The sequence below is a fragment of the Hippocampus guttulatus genome, chromosome 1 (assembly GCF_054856545.1).
Source record: "Hippocampus guttulatus isolate MCC_2025c chromosome 1, RoL_Hgut_1.0, whole genome shotgun sequence".
In the NCBI taxonomy this organism is placed as follows: Eukaryota; Metazoa; Chordata; class Actinopteri; order Syngnathiformes; family Syngnathidae; genus Hippocampus; species Hippocampus guttulatus.
The window spans coordinates 14,527,157-14,542,461 of NC_141261.1; the positions used below are offsets into that span (position 1 = coordinate 14,527,157).

At 48.2% G+C, this 15,305-nt stretch overlaps 2 protein-coding genes across 3 annotated transcripts in view; one reads left to right on the forward strand and one right to left on the reverse strand.

The window, feature by feature from the left end:
* Positions 1 to 121: 121 nt before the first annotated feature.
* iqcb1 (IQ motif containing B1) lies at positions 122 to 7,860 on the reverse strand. The gene is made up of 15 exons (XM_086112240.1): positions 7,661 to 7,860; positions 7,479 to 7,586; positions 6,822 to 6,990; positions 6,587 to 6,704; positions 6,434 to 6,509; positions 6,224 to 6,323; positions 5,132 to 5,298; positions 4,496 to 4,590; positions 4,301 to 4,419; positions 3,457 to 3,523; positions 3,115 to 3,190; positions 2,858 to 3,018; positions 2,475 to 2,612; positions 2,219 to 2,375; positions 122 to 1,613 (listed from the first exon to the last, which is right to left on the reverse strand). Exons 2-15 carry the CDS (start codon positions 7,579 to 7,581, stop codon positions 1,426 to 1,428), a joined length of 1,734 nt encoding a protein of 577 aa, XP_085968366.1. The 5' UTR covers positions 7,582 to 7,586; positions 7,661 to 7,860; the 3' UTR covers positions 122 to 1,425.
* Positions 7,861 to 8,607: 747 nt separating this feature from the next.
* The window catches only part of LOC147210538 (kalirin-like), a 35,135-nt gene continuing 28,437 nt past the window's right edge, over positions 8,608 to 15,305 (forward strand). For both annotated transcript variants that reach the window (XM_086112277.1, XM_086112285.1), the window contains exons 1-19: positions 8,608 to 9,101; positions 10,075 to 10,149; positions 10,218 to 10,332; positions 10,457 to 10,649; positions 10,795 to 11,018; positions 11,121 to 11,439; positions 11,520 to 11,642; positions 11,710 to 11,901; positions 12,370 to 12,501; positions 12,577 to 12,711; positions 12,784 to 12,876; positions 12,995 to 13,117; positions 13,196 to 13,312; positions 13,541 to 13,615; positions 13,689 to 13,811; positions 13,935 to 13,987; positions 14,202 to 14,349; positions 14,427 to 14,596; positions 14,682 to 14,779. In XM_086112277.1, coding sequence (XP_085968403.1) covers positions 9,047 to 9,101; positions 10,075 to 10,149; positions 10,218 to 10,332; positions 10,457 to 10,649; positions 10,795 to 11,018; positions 11,121 to 11,439; positions 11,520 to 11,642; positions 11,710 to 11,901; positions 12,370 to 12,501; positions 12,577 to 12,711; positions 12,784 to 12,876; positions 12,995 to 13,117; positions 13,196 to 13,312; positions 13,541 to 13,615; positions 13,689 to 13,811; positions 13,935 to 13,987; positions 14,202 to 14,349; positions 14,427 to 14,596; positions 14,682 to 14,779 — 2,563 coding nt within the window. In that variant the 5' untranslated portion in view covers positions 8,608 to 9,046. The remainder of the gene's footprint in view (positions 9,102 to 10,074; positions 10,150 to 10,217; positions 10,333 to 10,456; positions 10,650 to 10,794; positions 11,019 to 11,120; positions 11,440 to 11,519; positions 11,643 to 11,709; positions 11,902 to 12,369; positions 12,502 to 12,576; positions 12,712 to 12,783; positions 12,877 to 12,994; positions 13,118 to 13,195; positions 13,313 to 13,540; positions 13,616 to 13,688; positions 13,812 to 13,934; positions 13,988 to 14,201; positions 14,350 to 14,426; positions 14,597 to 14,681; positions 14,780 to 15,305) is intronic.

Sequence of the window (15,305 nt, forward strand, 5' to 3'; positions counted from 1 at the left end):
CCATTAAGCTGGGCGGGGGTGGGCAACACACGGCTCTCGAGCCGCATGCGGATCTTTAGCGCCCCCCAGTGGCTCCCTAGAGCTTTTTCAAAAATGTTTGAAAATTGAAAAACATGGGAAATATAATTTTTTTGTTTTAATATGGTTTCTGTCAGAGGACAAACATTACACAAACATTATAAACGTTTTCCGATGCTGTTAAAATGTGTCGAATAAATATCAAATGTCAACATTTCGTCAACGAATATTTGCGTCATAGCCTGCGACACAGGTTTCTATTCGCAGGGCGGGATGTCAGTCAAGAGTCTGTTGTAAAAAAACAAAACAACCCCCCCCCCCCCCCGCTGCCTTTCATGTACAATTCACCGAGGGTACTGGCAAAGAATGGGAATCTGGAGGGCCAAGAGAATCATTTTTTAACGATACATGTGAGCTACGAAAGTGCGTCCCGTGCCTCGTTCATCTTAGCAGCCGTTACGGCTGTTGCTCATTACGGCGTGCGTGTGTACGTGTGTGTGTATGCACGCGTGTGCGGTAACTGCAGGGGCAAAAAAAAACAAAAAAAAACCTTTGAATCATGAATGCTCGTTGTGTATTAGTAGCCAACTTAGTCATGTTGATAGCAGGCTAATATCGCTCATATAGATACATACAGCATGTGTTGCTTTCATTATTGCTTTGAATTCTAAAAACCATTGAACACGCGCACACACACTCAGACACACAATAGGACTTTCAATAACTACCCCAGTCAATTTGCCAGTGAGGAGCACCCCTGGCTTGAATAGGAAGATGCGCACACGGCAAAAGTGGGAGCCTCTCATTGCAATTCAAAAACGACAGTGGTACTGAGCGACCACCTGTTTATGTTTCCGAGCTAGAAAGCCAACTCCTACCTAACAATGGAAACGTGGTGACCTGTGGGGAAATACGGCAAAAATGAAGGCTGGTAATGATGAGAATGTTATTGAGAGGTAGAAGCTTGAAATTTGCCACGTGTACCGGTTTAAAATAAGGTAGGGCTACTCACTCAAACGACATTGTGACTGAAAACCAGCACGCTGATGCTTGGCCCGTGGCTCAGTTGCGAAGACGTGAGAGGGATTGGGTGGAGCGAACCATTTTTGAGACCAAAAAAAGGGGAGGAGGGGCATCAATACTTTTGTTTTTAAAACATTGCTTCTACCGAGCACTGGATGATTTTCACACTTCTCTCGCTTGTTCACAAAAGGACAAAGAATAAAAATGGAAGATCTCTCAAATTTTGTGGCTGCTTGCATAGACCCCAAAATGTGTGAGGCAAGCCCATGTTACGCGCCTGGATTTGTTTGGATCCGCTCACAGAGGCTACTGAAATGCTCTCACCAATGAAATTTCAGTCCGGTACTCGAGAACCACTGTGAGGGTTCACAAGGTGACATTTGATCAGCTGCTGTCCACTTCCACCTTTGATTCGAGTCCGGCGGTGGTCTCCCCCAGAGTCCGCCACCAGGGCAGCCTGTCGGCCTGCAGCCTGGCAATGTGAGCGTCACGGGCCCGAGTGGCGATGATACCGCAAGGGCTCAGGAAGGACTTGATATCAGTCGCCGTGACAGCAGAGAGGGGCGGGGCATCTGCGGAGGAAGAGAGGGAAAAATCAACCGATGGATCAATGCAAGACTTTCCCATCCTTCCATTTTCTCAAGCGCTTATCCTGTTCGATGTCCTGGTGAGCTGGCCGAAAGGCAGACTACACCCTGGAGTTGTCGACAGTTACTCTCAGTACTGTCACAATACGGAGACAGACGACCATTCACAATACGTGTTTCGTTCATTCTTTCCATTTCAGTGAAATATTTGTTTCCATTTTGTAATTTGGGTCAGAGCCTAAAATGAAAACATGAAAAATCTCGACTTTTTCCCCCTTTTGTGTGTGAGGTGATAAAAATAAAATAAAGAAACAATGAGTGACTTTTCTTGCTTGCCAATGGAAAATGCAAAGAAAGAACGACACATGGATTATTCATAAATCGGTGTCACCGAGTCGAAATCGAACCCACGCTGCCTGCATGGAAGTCAGGTGAGTGAACCGTGACGCCATCGGTGACTTGAAAGTATTTTTTCCCAACACTGAAAATAAAATGTTGAAGTTCGACAGACACCAATACGAGCGTGTCCCGAGACGAGCGCATTCATTTCAAACAATTCGCCCAATGCGCCAAACGAGCGAAAAACAAACCTTTGAGTACGTCCAGCTGCGTGTGAGTGCGAGCCAACAGGGACTCCATTTTCTGCTCCTCCCTCGTTTGTCGCACGGCCTGTTGCAGCAGCACTCGCAGCCGCCACTGCACGTCGACGTGGAGTTGTTCACACGCCTGTCGACTCACCCCGCTTGACTGCACACATACGCAGGCATGGCAGGCAGATCTTGGCGCTCAGCAGCGGCGCAGTACAGTGGAACTGTGTCAAAGTCATTCAAGGGAGGAGTGCCTTACAGGATGCTGACTGATGTATTCGTCCACCCGTCTCTTCAAGGCTGCCCTCTTGCTCTCTGTCAAACCCTTCTGGCCAATCCAGCAAGGCGCGGAGGCCAAGATTTTAACCGCCTGACGTTCTTGGAGAAAGCGACGGACCTGAAAGATGGGAACAGCCGGGCAGACTCGAGCTGGCATTGCTTCTTGATTCAAGTCGGATTGGATGATCGTCAAATGTCATCAAACTGTACATATGATCTGATCTATTAGATGTGATAAAAATTGTAGGTAACAATGACAGCATCTTGGGCATTTTCATCTCATAACGGAGATTAAGAGGTAGGAACGGATATTAACAGTGTAGGGAAAAAAAAAAAGAAAAAAAAAAAGAGATGTCCGTATACGGCTCTCTGCAGTGTCCTGGCGGCCTCCTGCTGCGCACGCGCGAGTCTCGATGAAGGTCGCAGCGAGTCAATATGTCGTCTGGCTAGGAAGCCTCGCCAGGCGCTCTGGATCAAAACGGCGGCACGGATCTCGCATTCGAGCAGGTACGGCTGCACCTGGTCTGGATGGGGAGGGAGTAACACGTTACACGATGTGTGTCTGCGTGCATTGGAGAGAGTGTGTGTGTGTGCGTGTGTGTGTGTTTGCGAAAATGTACCAGGAGGTAGAAGCAGCAGCAGCTCTCTCTGTTTTTGATGGAACTTTGTCCTTGCCTGCTGACGCTGCAAACAGACCTGCACAAACACAAAATGCACATGCACGTGCACGAATATACACACACACATGCAGTCATCTTGGGTGGTGGGCAGTGTCAGTGTATGCTAATCCTAAATGGTTAGGATTGCACGACTGTCCGCGTTTTCTGTTATCTGTTGGCTTTATTATTTTACTTTATGTTAACTGTTTTGCTAAGTGCTTTGTTACAGCTGCAGCTGTTGTGAAAGCACTTTCTAAATCAGGATTCATTGTATTGAATTGTATTAGCGAGTGCTGTTTTCACCTGATAATTCAACTCCTCCTGCCACCGCTGTGCATCCCTCTGCTGTTGCTGTTGTCTTCTGCGAGCCCTGACAAAATGCGCACGCACGCACGCACACAAACACACACACACACACACACACGCACACGCACACGCACACGCACACGCACTCTATTACCACTTCTAGGGCTGGGAGATGAATCAATGTATAGTAATTGATTCATTCGAGTCAATTGTATTGTCATTGATTGTTTTTAGCGGGGTTGTTTTTTGCTTTTGTTGGGTTTTTTTTTAGCTGCTTCCGCAGCTCAAAGTCCATCCCCACTGACGTGCACTGCTTTATACGAACAACGTGGCTGCCAAGAGAGAGGAGCTTGCTTTAAACGGTCAGTGACGCCAACGTCGTGATTTGGTGGTGATAATATGCGCCAAAAATGACTGATTCCATTTTTTTTTTTACAATCCCTGCATACTGCCTAACCACTAATAAATGTCTAAACAATGTGAAAATTGCAGCTTCTTATTAACCCCCTTTATAATACCAACCCTTGATTTTGGATCTTTTTTGGGAGGAGTGAAAAGAAAAAAAAGTGTTATTCATGAGATTTTAAAGCATGTTTTTTTGGGGGGGGAAAAAGGTCAATTTTTACCAACACGTAGCAGACTTTTTTATCATCTCAAATGCGGTACATCTGTGGAAGCCAATGCAAGTTAATGCTGGAGGGGAAAAAATGCATGAACACTTTTTTTTAAATAAGCGAAGGTGGAAAGAAAAATCTGAATTCTGGTTTTGGGGATGGAGGCGCAGGGAATCTGAGATTTTAAGGCCAGCTCATCCTGCGCTACCATGAATCGAGTGACACACCTGAAGCGACGCTGCAGCATGGAAACCACTCCGCCAAGACTCTTGACTCTACGTCTGGTCAGATACGATTTCCAAGCTGCCTGAATCACACACGCCGCTCTCTCGCGGGCGCCAGAAGGCTACGTAAGAGAGGAGGGCGGTCAGCACAAAGCACCAGTTTGGGGACAGACGGGGTGACTCCTGCAACAGACTCACGGTGCTTTCCTGAGACTGGATAAGTGCGATCAGCTGATCTACTTCCGGGTCAAAGCCTCGTCCTCGCCAGTCTTTGTCCAACAGGCTGTCCAAACCTGCAAAGACAAAGTATTTCAGATGGAAACGGCAACTACGCTGGCTAATAGTTGCTGCAAAATAAACGTCTGCGATTTCATCGAACGCATTCGCGCGCATTAAGAACAGAAAGTTTTGATGTTTTTCAATTCCACGCAAACACTTGACAAGTGACAATATTTGAGGTCCATTTAATTCCAAAAAAAAAAGCATACATAGACTTTACACCGATCTGATCGAGGATCAAAATCATTTGCATTTAGTCGCGAATGGTGTAGCGGTCCCCCTGATGGTTTTGTGTGCTATTGAGCAAATTGACAAGTTGTTGAAATAGAGAAATTGCTCCATCTTTTGATTGAATCGGTGAACGAGTGTTGTTTGTATGAATTGAAATCTCAGTGAAATGACGACATTGAGGACAGAACATCTCTGTTGTCGAAACATTTGTCACTCCTTGGTTGATCTCCTCAAAATGCTCCCGGGTGGGAGGAGCTATGACGTGAACAGAGCCAACAGGTCGCAAATAAACAAATGACATTTCCTCAGACGTCACCACCTCACCTTTGAAGTTGAAGAGGAAGGGCTGAAGCGGCAGTTGACGGGCCATGTGGAGGATCAGTCGGACAGATGCTGCGCCCACTGCCTCATCAGAGGTCACAGCTAACTGGCCAACAGCCTCGTTGAGCAGCAGCAGGACGGCGTCATCGCTTAAACTGGAGAGGAAGTCACTGTGCGCACCAGGATAGAGGAAAGCGTTTTAGCTGGGAACCTTTGGCAATTAAAAGGTTACCGTTACATCCTTGCTATAATGCCAGTATTGAAGTGATTGTTTTTTTAATGGGTTTTTACATTCCAAATATCAAAGATCTATAAACGGAGATCAGAAAACTTTTCTTCATCGATGCGTCCAACACATATGAATCAAACACATTTACACTTCAAAAAAACACGTAAAAAGACATTGTGAACATACTGTATATGAAGGCCCCACAAAAAAAAAAAAACAGTTTGAATAAAACGTAGGTCTCACAAGCAAAGTTCTTCAAATAAAAGTGCTTTGTTCAACCTTTTTATTTGTCACTCCCTGTTGTAGTTTGCTGTAAAGAGGACACATCAATTGCAAACGTGTTAAAGTAATAGCTGTAGCATCTGTGCTAATTTCTGTAAAGCCATTTTGGGTTTTGTTTGTTTGCATTATATGTTAGTAATAAGATAGCGGACATTCATGACAATATGATTTGGTTGGTGTTGAAATTAATGTCAATTTCATTTTGGTTCATCATCTCAGGTTTACAGAAAAGCTCAACTTGGAGTGACAAACAGCTGGAAGCAAGCATGCTTTGCCTCTTATTTGTAGAACTGTGCTGAGAGAGTTCTTTCTCTTTAAGACATGTTATACAACAGTCTCCCTTTTTTGAGCGCGAGACAGTAAGAACAGGAATACTTTCAAGCAGGGGTCTGCAACAGGTAGCCTCCGAAGAGCACATGTATAACCTCAAAGGCTATTCTTAAAAAGAGTGGTCATTTAAAAATGTGAACACTCACAGAGATTTATGAAATAAGTGTAGGTGATGATATTTTTCTTTTTTTTTTGATAAACGGGGGCTCGTTTTATCATGTGTGTGTGCGTGCGTGCGTGCGTGCATGTGTTACCTGTTTGCTGTACATATGTTAATCCACATCTGGACACAGAGCAGTGACATGGTGACCTCATCACAGCACTGAATGAGTTCATAGTGGGAAGAACTGACAACTAAGAGCATACAAGAGTCGGCCAATTCATTTCAATTGGCACCATTATAAATGAAAGGTTTAGACGCGGCGATCATTGTGGCACTTTCCAGTAACCAGCAGGGTACTCACCTTGTGCGGTGAGCTGTGCGTGCGCTCGTAGAAGGCAACTGACCGAGTCCATCACCTTCCTGAAAGGAGAGACACACTGACGCGGCGCACGCCAGTTAAACGTATTAATATTGCGTGCGATCGATAGGTAAATATGTCTGTGCACCACCTCACATCTGCTCGCCGCGCAAGATGACTGGCTAATGACAGGAGGCCATCCGCAACTGATGGTAAGAAGAGCCGATGAAAAGTCTCTGACGATTCACCAGGCTCCACCCCCACGCAACAGGAGCTAAAGCGATAAGCAGACAGACGGAAAGTTAGATCGGGCAAACACCCTCATCCTGTGTTTGATAGGGAAGTATGACAAAGAGAGAAAAAAGTTTTTGGCCTGTTGTCTGGCACTTACGTTGTGAGTGAGGCCAGCGTGACCGCGGCTCTCCAGATGCTTTGTGGTCTTTGGGGATTCAAAGTGATGAGAGTAACACAGTGGCTCAGGATACCGTTCTGATACAAAAGGGACTTGACTCTGGTCAGTGCACTGCTGTCCTTCTGGTCCGCCGCCACATTGAGAAACTCTGGGTTTGATGAGAGATCCCATTTACTTTTTTTTCCCACTGGACTATTCCAACATTCACATTTTTGGGGGGAATTGATGGTAAATTCAGCCCCAAACAATAATGGCGGATCCTACATCCATGCCTCGCCTATCAGCAAGTATAAGGAAAGAAAGTGTAAAAGCGTAAAGCTAGGCAGAGCAGAAAAGAGCACATCAAATCAAATGAGAGGTTCCAAATTCCATTACCCCAGTTGTTCTCAACTGTTGTCATTCTGCGACACGAATCTTCCTAGGCTGCAAAGTCACAATTCTACTGTGAAGAACAATTATGCTTTTTTTTTCTTTGTTTCAAAATAGTCTCTAAATCGACATGGGCAATATATGAACTTGCACATTCCTATATATATGATTCTAAAGTATTCTTAACTTGACTTGTTGCCGAATCTCCCCACCTGTGCTACCAGACAAACAGATTCAGTGAGTAATTGAGAGAGGAAAAGGTCTCACGCTCTAAAGTGTCATTCAGCAGGTTGACTCTGTCAGCAGTGTTCAGACTTGAGTCCTCCACTTGTCGCTTTAGGCGCATTACAGCCTCGTCAGGCTGCTCCATCGTAACTGTAGCATAGTAATAAGTAATCAATGGACTTAATGCTCAACGGGCCAACAATAACCCGACATAAATCACATACCTCTTCACGAAACAAAGTGGCCTTAAGCTAGCACCGTTTTAACGCTGCATTATGGACCGCGAATGCCCCACCATTCGCATCTAAAGGCACTTTTACGGAGCCGTTTCGGTTATTATAAGTGCCGTAAACTCGCCAATTTAGCCAAGATAAATCAACACATACAGTCATCCTCCTCCGACTATCTAGCCGTCCCTCTTTCGTGGCGCTTCATGATGACGTAGGAGCGATTTCATTGGCTTCACTTCACATTATTCAATAGCACAAATGTAACGATTCCAATTAATACGTTTCTCTCTTTATATCTATAGATAGATAGATAGATAGATAGATAGATAGATATACAGAGAGGGGGGAAGTGAGATCGACATATGTGCTGTATGTTACACACAGAGCATATTTGACAATAAAAGCTGACTTGACTTGACTTGACATATAGATGTACAATTAATTAATTACTTAATAAAATGAGCAGGAAAAGTCAGTTATATGTCCACACCACTGAACCTACAGACAGTACAAAGCAACAGACAGTGTCATATCCCTAATGTACTCTTGCATTAAATTGCTGCATATCTTTCCATACTTGTGCATGTTGACAATGGGCCAGTACGTACTGTACTTTGTTCTCACTGGTATGTAAATTCCGCCAAGGCCTACCTGTAGAACCAATATCTTATGTCTTTTCCACTATCCACTCCCGTATAACATTTCTGTACACTCGCAGTGCGACTTGAGCAGACTAATCGAAGTGTTCGAGGTGTTCGTAATGGAATAAAAGTGTACGATTTTATGTTAGTGTGCTTTAAGTACTACTGTGAAATACCAGATGTGAACTAGTGTAACTTTCGCGGCATCGCGAGTGCGCCTGCGTGTGCGCGCATGAGCGCGCGTCCAGCAGCTGGTGCAGCCCTCGTGCACAGCGCCCCTCTGCGCGCATGCGCGCTGGTGCTACTCGGCGCAGACCGAGCGAGCTTATCATCATTGAGAGAGAACAGGGGTGGGGGGGGGGGGCGAGATACCGGTACGTGCATGGGGTAACGGTAATGCGAACGTTTACGATGAAGTGTGAGATTCAGTGCCGTGCGGCGGCGTCACCGTAGAAAGCCTCACCATCACCATCGGAAAGGAGTAGAAGGAGGAGGTGTGCCGAGGCTGAACGTGGAGGATGCACCATCACTGACCCACTGATCGTTACCGGGAGGAGGGGAACGCATCCGTCCCTTACGGCGGACTAATATTAGCTTAATTCGGGCGCCGCATCCGATGTGAAGCCGCGGGTATGGACGGGTAGGCAGGGGAGGAGGCGAGCAACGGTACATAACGGAGGAGCGAGATCGAGGACGAGGACGAGGAGGAGGAGGAGGAGGAGGAGGAGGAGGGAGAAGGATGAATTCGGTGGATGGAGCAGGAGAAACGGGCCCGGACGGCCTGGCGACGGCAGGTAGGGCGTGTGATTGTGCGCGCGAACTGCTTTATCGCCATGATGCCTTCACATACGCCCATTGACATGGAAGATGTGCACGCGCGCGCGTGCACCCTCTGAGCGCCGTACTGTATTTGCTATGGGCATATGGTCACATGCCCATTTACGAGTTTTTGTACTCCAAAGCCAATGGGAATGCTGCGCTCTGATTGGCTACCACGTTTTAATTACCGTATTATAGCAACTGCAACTGTCTATGAGGCGATATAATTATGGACTCCTTTATTGATTTTCACAGGGGTGGTTGCAATGATCACGTTTGAGACTGAATGTCTCACAGGTTCCGTCCGGCCTTCCTGTCTGGAGTTTGCATGTTCTCCCTTGCGTCCACAGTCTTTCATCCCATGTTCCAAAACATGCATGTTGATCAAAGACAAAGAATGGTTTTTGCTCTTATTATTATTGGGGTACCCCGCGGCCTCTCGCCCACAGTCAGTCGAGCTCACCCTTGACCCTAATGAGGTTAAGTGGTATGGAAAATGGACGGGTGAACATTCAAACAGCCATCGGGTCAACCTTCAAGTCAGAGTGAGACATCTTCCTGATGGTTGTTGTGTCATCAGGCTAATGAGTCTTGACAGTTCGAGCAACTTTCTTTGAAGCCCTCCACAACGCAGTTATTTTGGGCTCGTCGCCGACTCAGTGCGTATGTTTGTGCGCATCCCTCGCTGATCTGCTGTCTGCTGCTCAAACTGACAACTGATGGAACACTCGGGTTGCTCGTCGATTGTTTTGATCCATGGTCCTGAAAGACGCGTGCGTCCATGCTTGCAAACCTCATCCATGATGAGTCACTTAGCTAAACTCCCACACTTAGATGCAAGTCCGACCGCTCTACTCTCAGCCACAGAGCCCAGCATGGACCACGGTAAAGCCACGTTTGGTGCAGTCATGTTGGCAGGAGAGATAACAACGTGTCTCGGAATTCCAGGGTCCAGTAAAGCAGAGTCGGTCCGGGCGGGTGACGTGCTGACAGTGCTCAGAGAGAAAGTGGCCTTCGTGTCAGGTAAAGTTCGCTGCCAGAGCACGGCGGCATTCTGCTTTGGTCTGGTCTTGACCCGGTTCAATGTCCAGGGGGACGAGACAAACGAGGAGGACCGATCCTGACCTTCCCAGCCAGGACCAACCATGAGCGGATAAAGCAGGAAGATCTGAGCCGGCTGGTGACGTACCTGTCAACCATACCTAGGTGCGCTTGTTTGTCGTCGCAGGACTGTCCGTCTCCGTTGACCGTCTCTCTCTCTCTCTCTCTCTCTCTCTCTCTCTCTCTCTCTCTCTCTCTCTCTCTCTCTCTCTCTCTCTCTCTGTTTCAGTGAGGACGTGCGTGCACGAGGGTTCACAGTGGTAGTGGACATGCGTGGTAGTAAGTGGGACAGCGTGAAGCCCGTGTTACGTACTTTGCAGGAATCTTTTTCCTCCAACATCCACACGGCGGTGCTCATCAAACCTGATACCTTTTGGCAGAAACACAAGACCAACCTGGGCAGTGCCAAGCTCAGCTTTGAGGTACTGCTATTTCATTCGAAATGAGCACGAACGTCACTAAGTTCCAAGAATACAACCTCATGTTTTGTTACTAACAACTTGACTTCGAGTAATATAAACTTCATTCCTACCGAAGCTTGTTACCGATTCACAATTTTGTCTTCAGACCAGTCTAGTGTCTGTCGAAGGTCTCTCCCGGTTGGTCGACCCTTCTCAGTTGACGTCTGACCTCGGTGGCTCCTTGGAGTATGATCACGTGGAGTGGACCGAGCTGCGTCTGGGTCTGGAGGAGTTCTCGGGGGCCGCCACGCAACTGTTGAACCAGTTGGATCAGCTGGAAGTTGGGCTGACCAGTTTACCAGAACCGCAAGATGTGGATGACTCCCGCAAGTAAGGATCCCACTTATTGATTAACTGCTCAAAAGCTTGCCAGTGTGTGTCAAAGAGAGAAAAAAAACATTTTAGCAACAGCAATCCATTTCTTATCTCCAGAATACTCGAAGAACACAATCGTCTCCGAAACACCATCGCGACAGCGCCAGTCGACGCCCTCGACCGAGAGGGGAGGAGCTTGCTACAGCGCATGCGCCTGGGCCCCTCCCACGGGGACACCTCCAACGAGAGCGGCGGCGGGAGCCACGGCAGCTGGCTGTCAGGTGGGGCCGACTTCCAAAGCGTGGCTCCAAAGGTCTCCTCTCTACTAGACCGTCTGCAGGTGGCTCGCACTCACCTGCTGCAGAGCTGGAGCGACAGGAAGCTCCACCTGGACCAGGCACTGCAGTTGCACCTTTATGAGCAGGACGCCACCAAGGTGAACTGGAGCAGACTCGCCTACCAAGCGGCTGGCGAGTCGTCCACAAATCGCGCTTCATCCGATTTTGCCTCCAACAGATGTCCGAGTGGATCGCCCACAGTAAGGAGTTGTTCATGCAGACTTTGGTGGAGGTCGGTCAGAACCACCAGCACGCCGTTGACTTACAATCACAACATCAGCACTTCACCTCAAATGTGATGGTGAGTTTGTGAAGGCACTCAGCATTTTCGTGCAAACGTCACATTCCGTGTGTGTGTGTGTGTGTAGAACGGGAGTGTAAATGTGGACAGTGTCGTTACCGTGGCAGCCAGGCTTGCGGAGGCTGGTCACTTTGGGGCGGAGAGGATTGCCACGGTGTCCTCACAGCTACAAGAAGACTGGAAGTTACTGACCACAGCTCTGGAAGAGCGTAGCAACACGTTAGCCATGGCCACTGGCTTCCACCAAGGGGCAGAGCAGGTGATTCGTCAGAAGTCGGTGATTGTGCCGCTGCTTCTGGTGTGCCCACCTCGGCCACCAAGAGAGATTCATGCACACAAATCAAAACTATAAGTGACTCAGTAAGATGAATCGTTTTTTTTCATAGAGGATAAAGAATATATGCGTGTGAGTACTGTTATATAATTCGTCTACATGCATTGCTTCACCGTTTGTGTTCAAATGGCTTCAAAGGGCTCTAAGACTGAAGCTATACATGCTAACCGTGCGCACGTCAATGGCATTTGTCATTGTTTCTTAGCATTAAAATAAGCATCCCAGCGCGTTATAAAAAGAGCACAAAAACACCAAGGGGGGGAGGTTTCCCGCGGAAAGAAAAAAAAAAGGAAGAAGCAAACATGTGAAAAAGCGAATTGCGAATCGGCCGAAGATTGTCGTACATCTTCATAGATTTCCCCGTCCTGTCCTCCCGCCTGGTTATGTACGCAGTTCCTTCACAAAGCGGAGGCGTGGCTTCAGACCTATGCCGAGGCATCGCTGCCGATGGCAACGGCTGAGCTGGAGGAAGCTGTAAAAAAACACCAGGAGCTGAATGAGGAGGTGTCCGCCAACTACACCCAGGTGATTGTCTCGGCGTCGGCGTGGCAATCCGGACGTGGGTTTTGTTTGCCCTTCCGCTCACCTGTCTGTGCGCAGGTCAGCGAGAGTGGTAAAGCCTTGCTGGAGGTGTTAAACCGCAGCACGGTGACCGAGCACAACGACACGTCAACTAAACCGGACTTCACTGGCACCACACATGGCATCATGGGAGTTCTGCACCAGGTCATGCAGGTACAGCCGACTTGGCATCTCACGATGACATTCGGGGACGGACAGCTGCGGATTCACTGAACACTGTCGCAGGGTCACCATGACCTGGAGAACGCGTGGCAACACCGCAAGCTCCGCCTCCACCAGCGCCTTCAGTTGTGCGTGTTTCAACAAGACGTCAAACAGGTACAGTGCGCGCATCGACTGACAGGATGGGACTCGACTACTTCCTGGCTTGCGACACATTGGGCCCCACAATAAGCGTCTCTATCCATCCGTTGTTCCCTCCCTCCAACCGCGTCAGGTGTTGGACTGGGTGGAGCAGCACGGTGAGGTTTTCCTCAACAAACACGGCGGCGTCGGGAAGTCTCTGCATCGAGCGCGAGCGCTTCAGAAACGTCACGACGACTTCCAGCAAGTGGCTCAAGTGAGCGCGACCCCTCATTGTCACACTTCTTTATACGTATGCGTGACGTGTTCACGGTGCGCATGTGATTTTCGTTAGAACACTTACACCAACGCAGAGAAGCTCCTGGAAGCCGCTGACCAACTGGCTCAGTCTGGCGAGTGTGAGGAGGAAGAGATCTACCAGGCGGCCCGAGACTTGGAGCTCCGCATGCAGGTGACCCAGCTCGACGTGACAATAAATGAACTCATTCAGTACCAGCCAATTCTGGACCAAGTCTGAAAAGATGTTTAAAAACGTCTTTGGGAGTGAATGAGTTAAGCGCGATGCCGAAGTATTCTTTTTCTCCGCTCAAAGAAATTGTAATGATCTATTTCGATGATTTTATCTGGAGAGAAACGCATGCGACGTGCTGTGTGTGTGTTTGCGTGTGTGTTTCTGCAGGCGTTCATTCAGAAAGTAGAACAAAGGAAGATGCTGCTCGACTTGGCCGTGTCCTTCTACACGCACACCAAAGAGGTAACGTCTGAAGGATGCGAGTGACAGAACTGGAAACCCGATCTCCGTCACAGTCCCAACCTCCCGCACGCAGCTGTCGTCCTGGATGGAAGGACTCCAGAAGCAGCTCTCGACGGATCTCTGCACCGGTTCGGAATCGGTGGACGCTCTGCAGGCGCTTATGAACCAGCAACAACAGCAGCAGGCCAACACACAGGTAAAAGGCTGATTTGTCTGATCCCAGACCTAAACACTAACCTTCTCACCAAAGCCCGACATCCCTTCCACTGCCGACCTTCTAACCCTCACATTAACCCGGGCTCTAAACCCCGCCCCTCAGGAGGCTGCAATGAGTGTCATCAGAGAAGGGGAAGACCTCATCCTGCAACTCAGGTAGAGAGCCTGGATGCCTTTCGATTTGCGTCCCACGGCTGCATGGTTTACCGGGGCGGTTACGGTTCCTTCCCTCCATGAGCCAGCTCGGGCTCAATCGAGTATTCTTGTTTGTTTCGTACTTGAGTTGGGTGTCTTTGTTTTCATCTCGGCGCGTGAAGCTGATCGCTTGAGGTGTGGTTTACAAAGTGACTGTCGTGTGCATTTGTTTTAGGCCCCAGGGCAGCTCAGTGGCCCATGTGGAGTCAGTGCTGCAGCACCTGGAGGAGTTCCACCTTCAGCTGGAGGAAGTTTTCCATCAGCGGAAGATCCGATTGGATGTTTACCTGCAACTGCGTATCCTACAACAGTGCATACTGGAGGTAAATGTGGGGACATTTGCAAATGACCTTGAAACCTCGCGGTTGTTGGTCAATGTGGACGACGTGCTGTTTCCTAGGTAACCGGGGAGATGGACGCCTGGAAGCAGGAGCTCCAGAAACAATCCCAGGACCTTTCTGCTGAGAAGCGGCTATCTGACGCAAGCCAAGACAAGCAAGCACTCGGGCCGTCGCGACTCGTTGAAGCGAGCCCGGAGGCACTGACATTAGCACAGCAACGCATTCACAGGTAGACACTTTGGTGTTCAGACAAAGAGAACAATAAATGTCTGCTTGAGACTGATATTTCAGAATTCATTCGATTGCATCCCCAGGCACATGGAACGGAGGCTCGCGGTGAACAACATGACCTACGAGGTGGTCCAACAAGGTCACGACCTTCAGCAGTACATCGCCGAGGTCAAGTCAACAGGTGTGGCAAACGGGAATCGCAAACTGTTACGGTTCAGAGAGATGGAACTCACAAAACGGACCAAGCCGATGGCAACGGCTGATAATTTCATTTTATTTTTGTTTTGGCTCTTGATATGTTTTGAGAGCTCAGTTCGTTATAGGATGGAGGTATGATGAAAGATGGCTTCATAATTCAGACCCAGCGGATTGGGTTGAAAATTGGATTTTGGTTGTGTGCTAAACTAAATCTAAAGTAATCATTCTTCGAAAATGTTGGTGGTGGGTGAATGGCTCTGTGGGTAACACTGCAGTGCTGACCTTTGACACACAGAGTTTGGGGTTCAAATCCTTTCAGAGTCAAAGCCACTGGGGTCTTACACCTCAATAAAAATGGGAAGGTTGGATCTGGAGTAAAAATTGTGTCAAGCATCATGTGAGTGACTTGCTCTGATGACCCCTGACGGGGCAGGCCCTCTTTGGACAGAAACTGTGACGTTTGGACGCTTTACCATGACGTAATGACGTCACTCCTACTTGGTTCTTTG

What these genes read in the sequence shown, in the direction of transcription:
- iqcb1 (XM_086112240.1), bottom strand. Translation starts at nt 7,581, where the DNA reads ATGGAGCAGCCTGACGAGGCTGTAATGCGCCTAAAGCGACAAGTGGAG. An exon ending in ATCTTGCGCGGCGAGCAGAT is followed by an intron (nt 6,510 to 6,586) that starts GTGAGGTGGTGC and finishes GCGCCGCGTCAG; the next exon opens with TGTGTCTCTCCTTTCAGGAA. An exon ending in ATGCTGCAGCGTCGCTTCAG is followed by an intron (nt 3,524 to 4,300) that starts GTGTGTCACTCG and finishes GCATTTTGTCAG; the next exon opens with GGCTCGCAGAAGACAACAGC.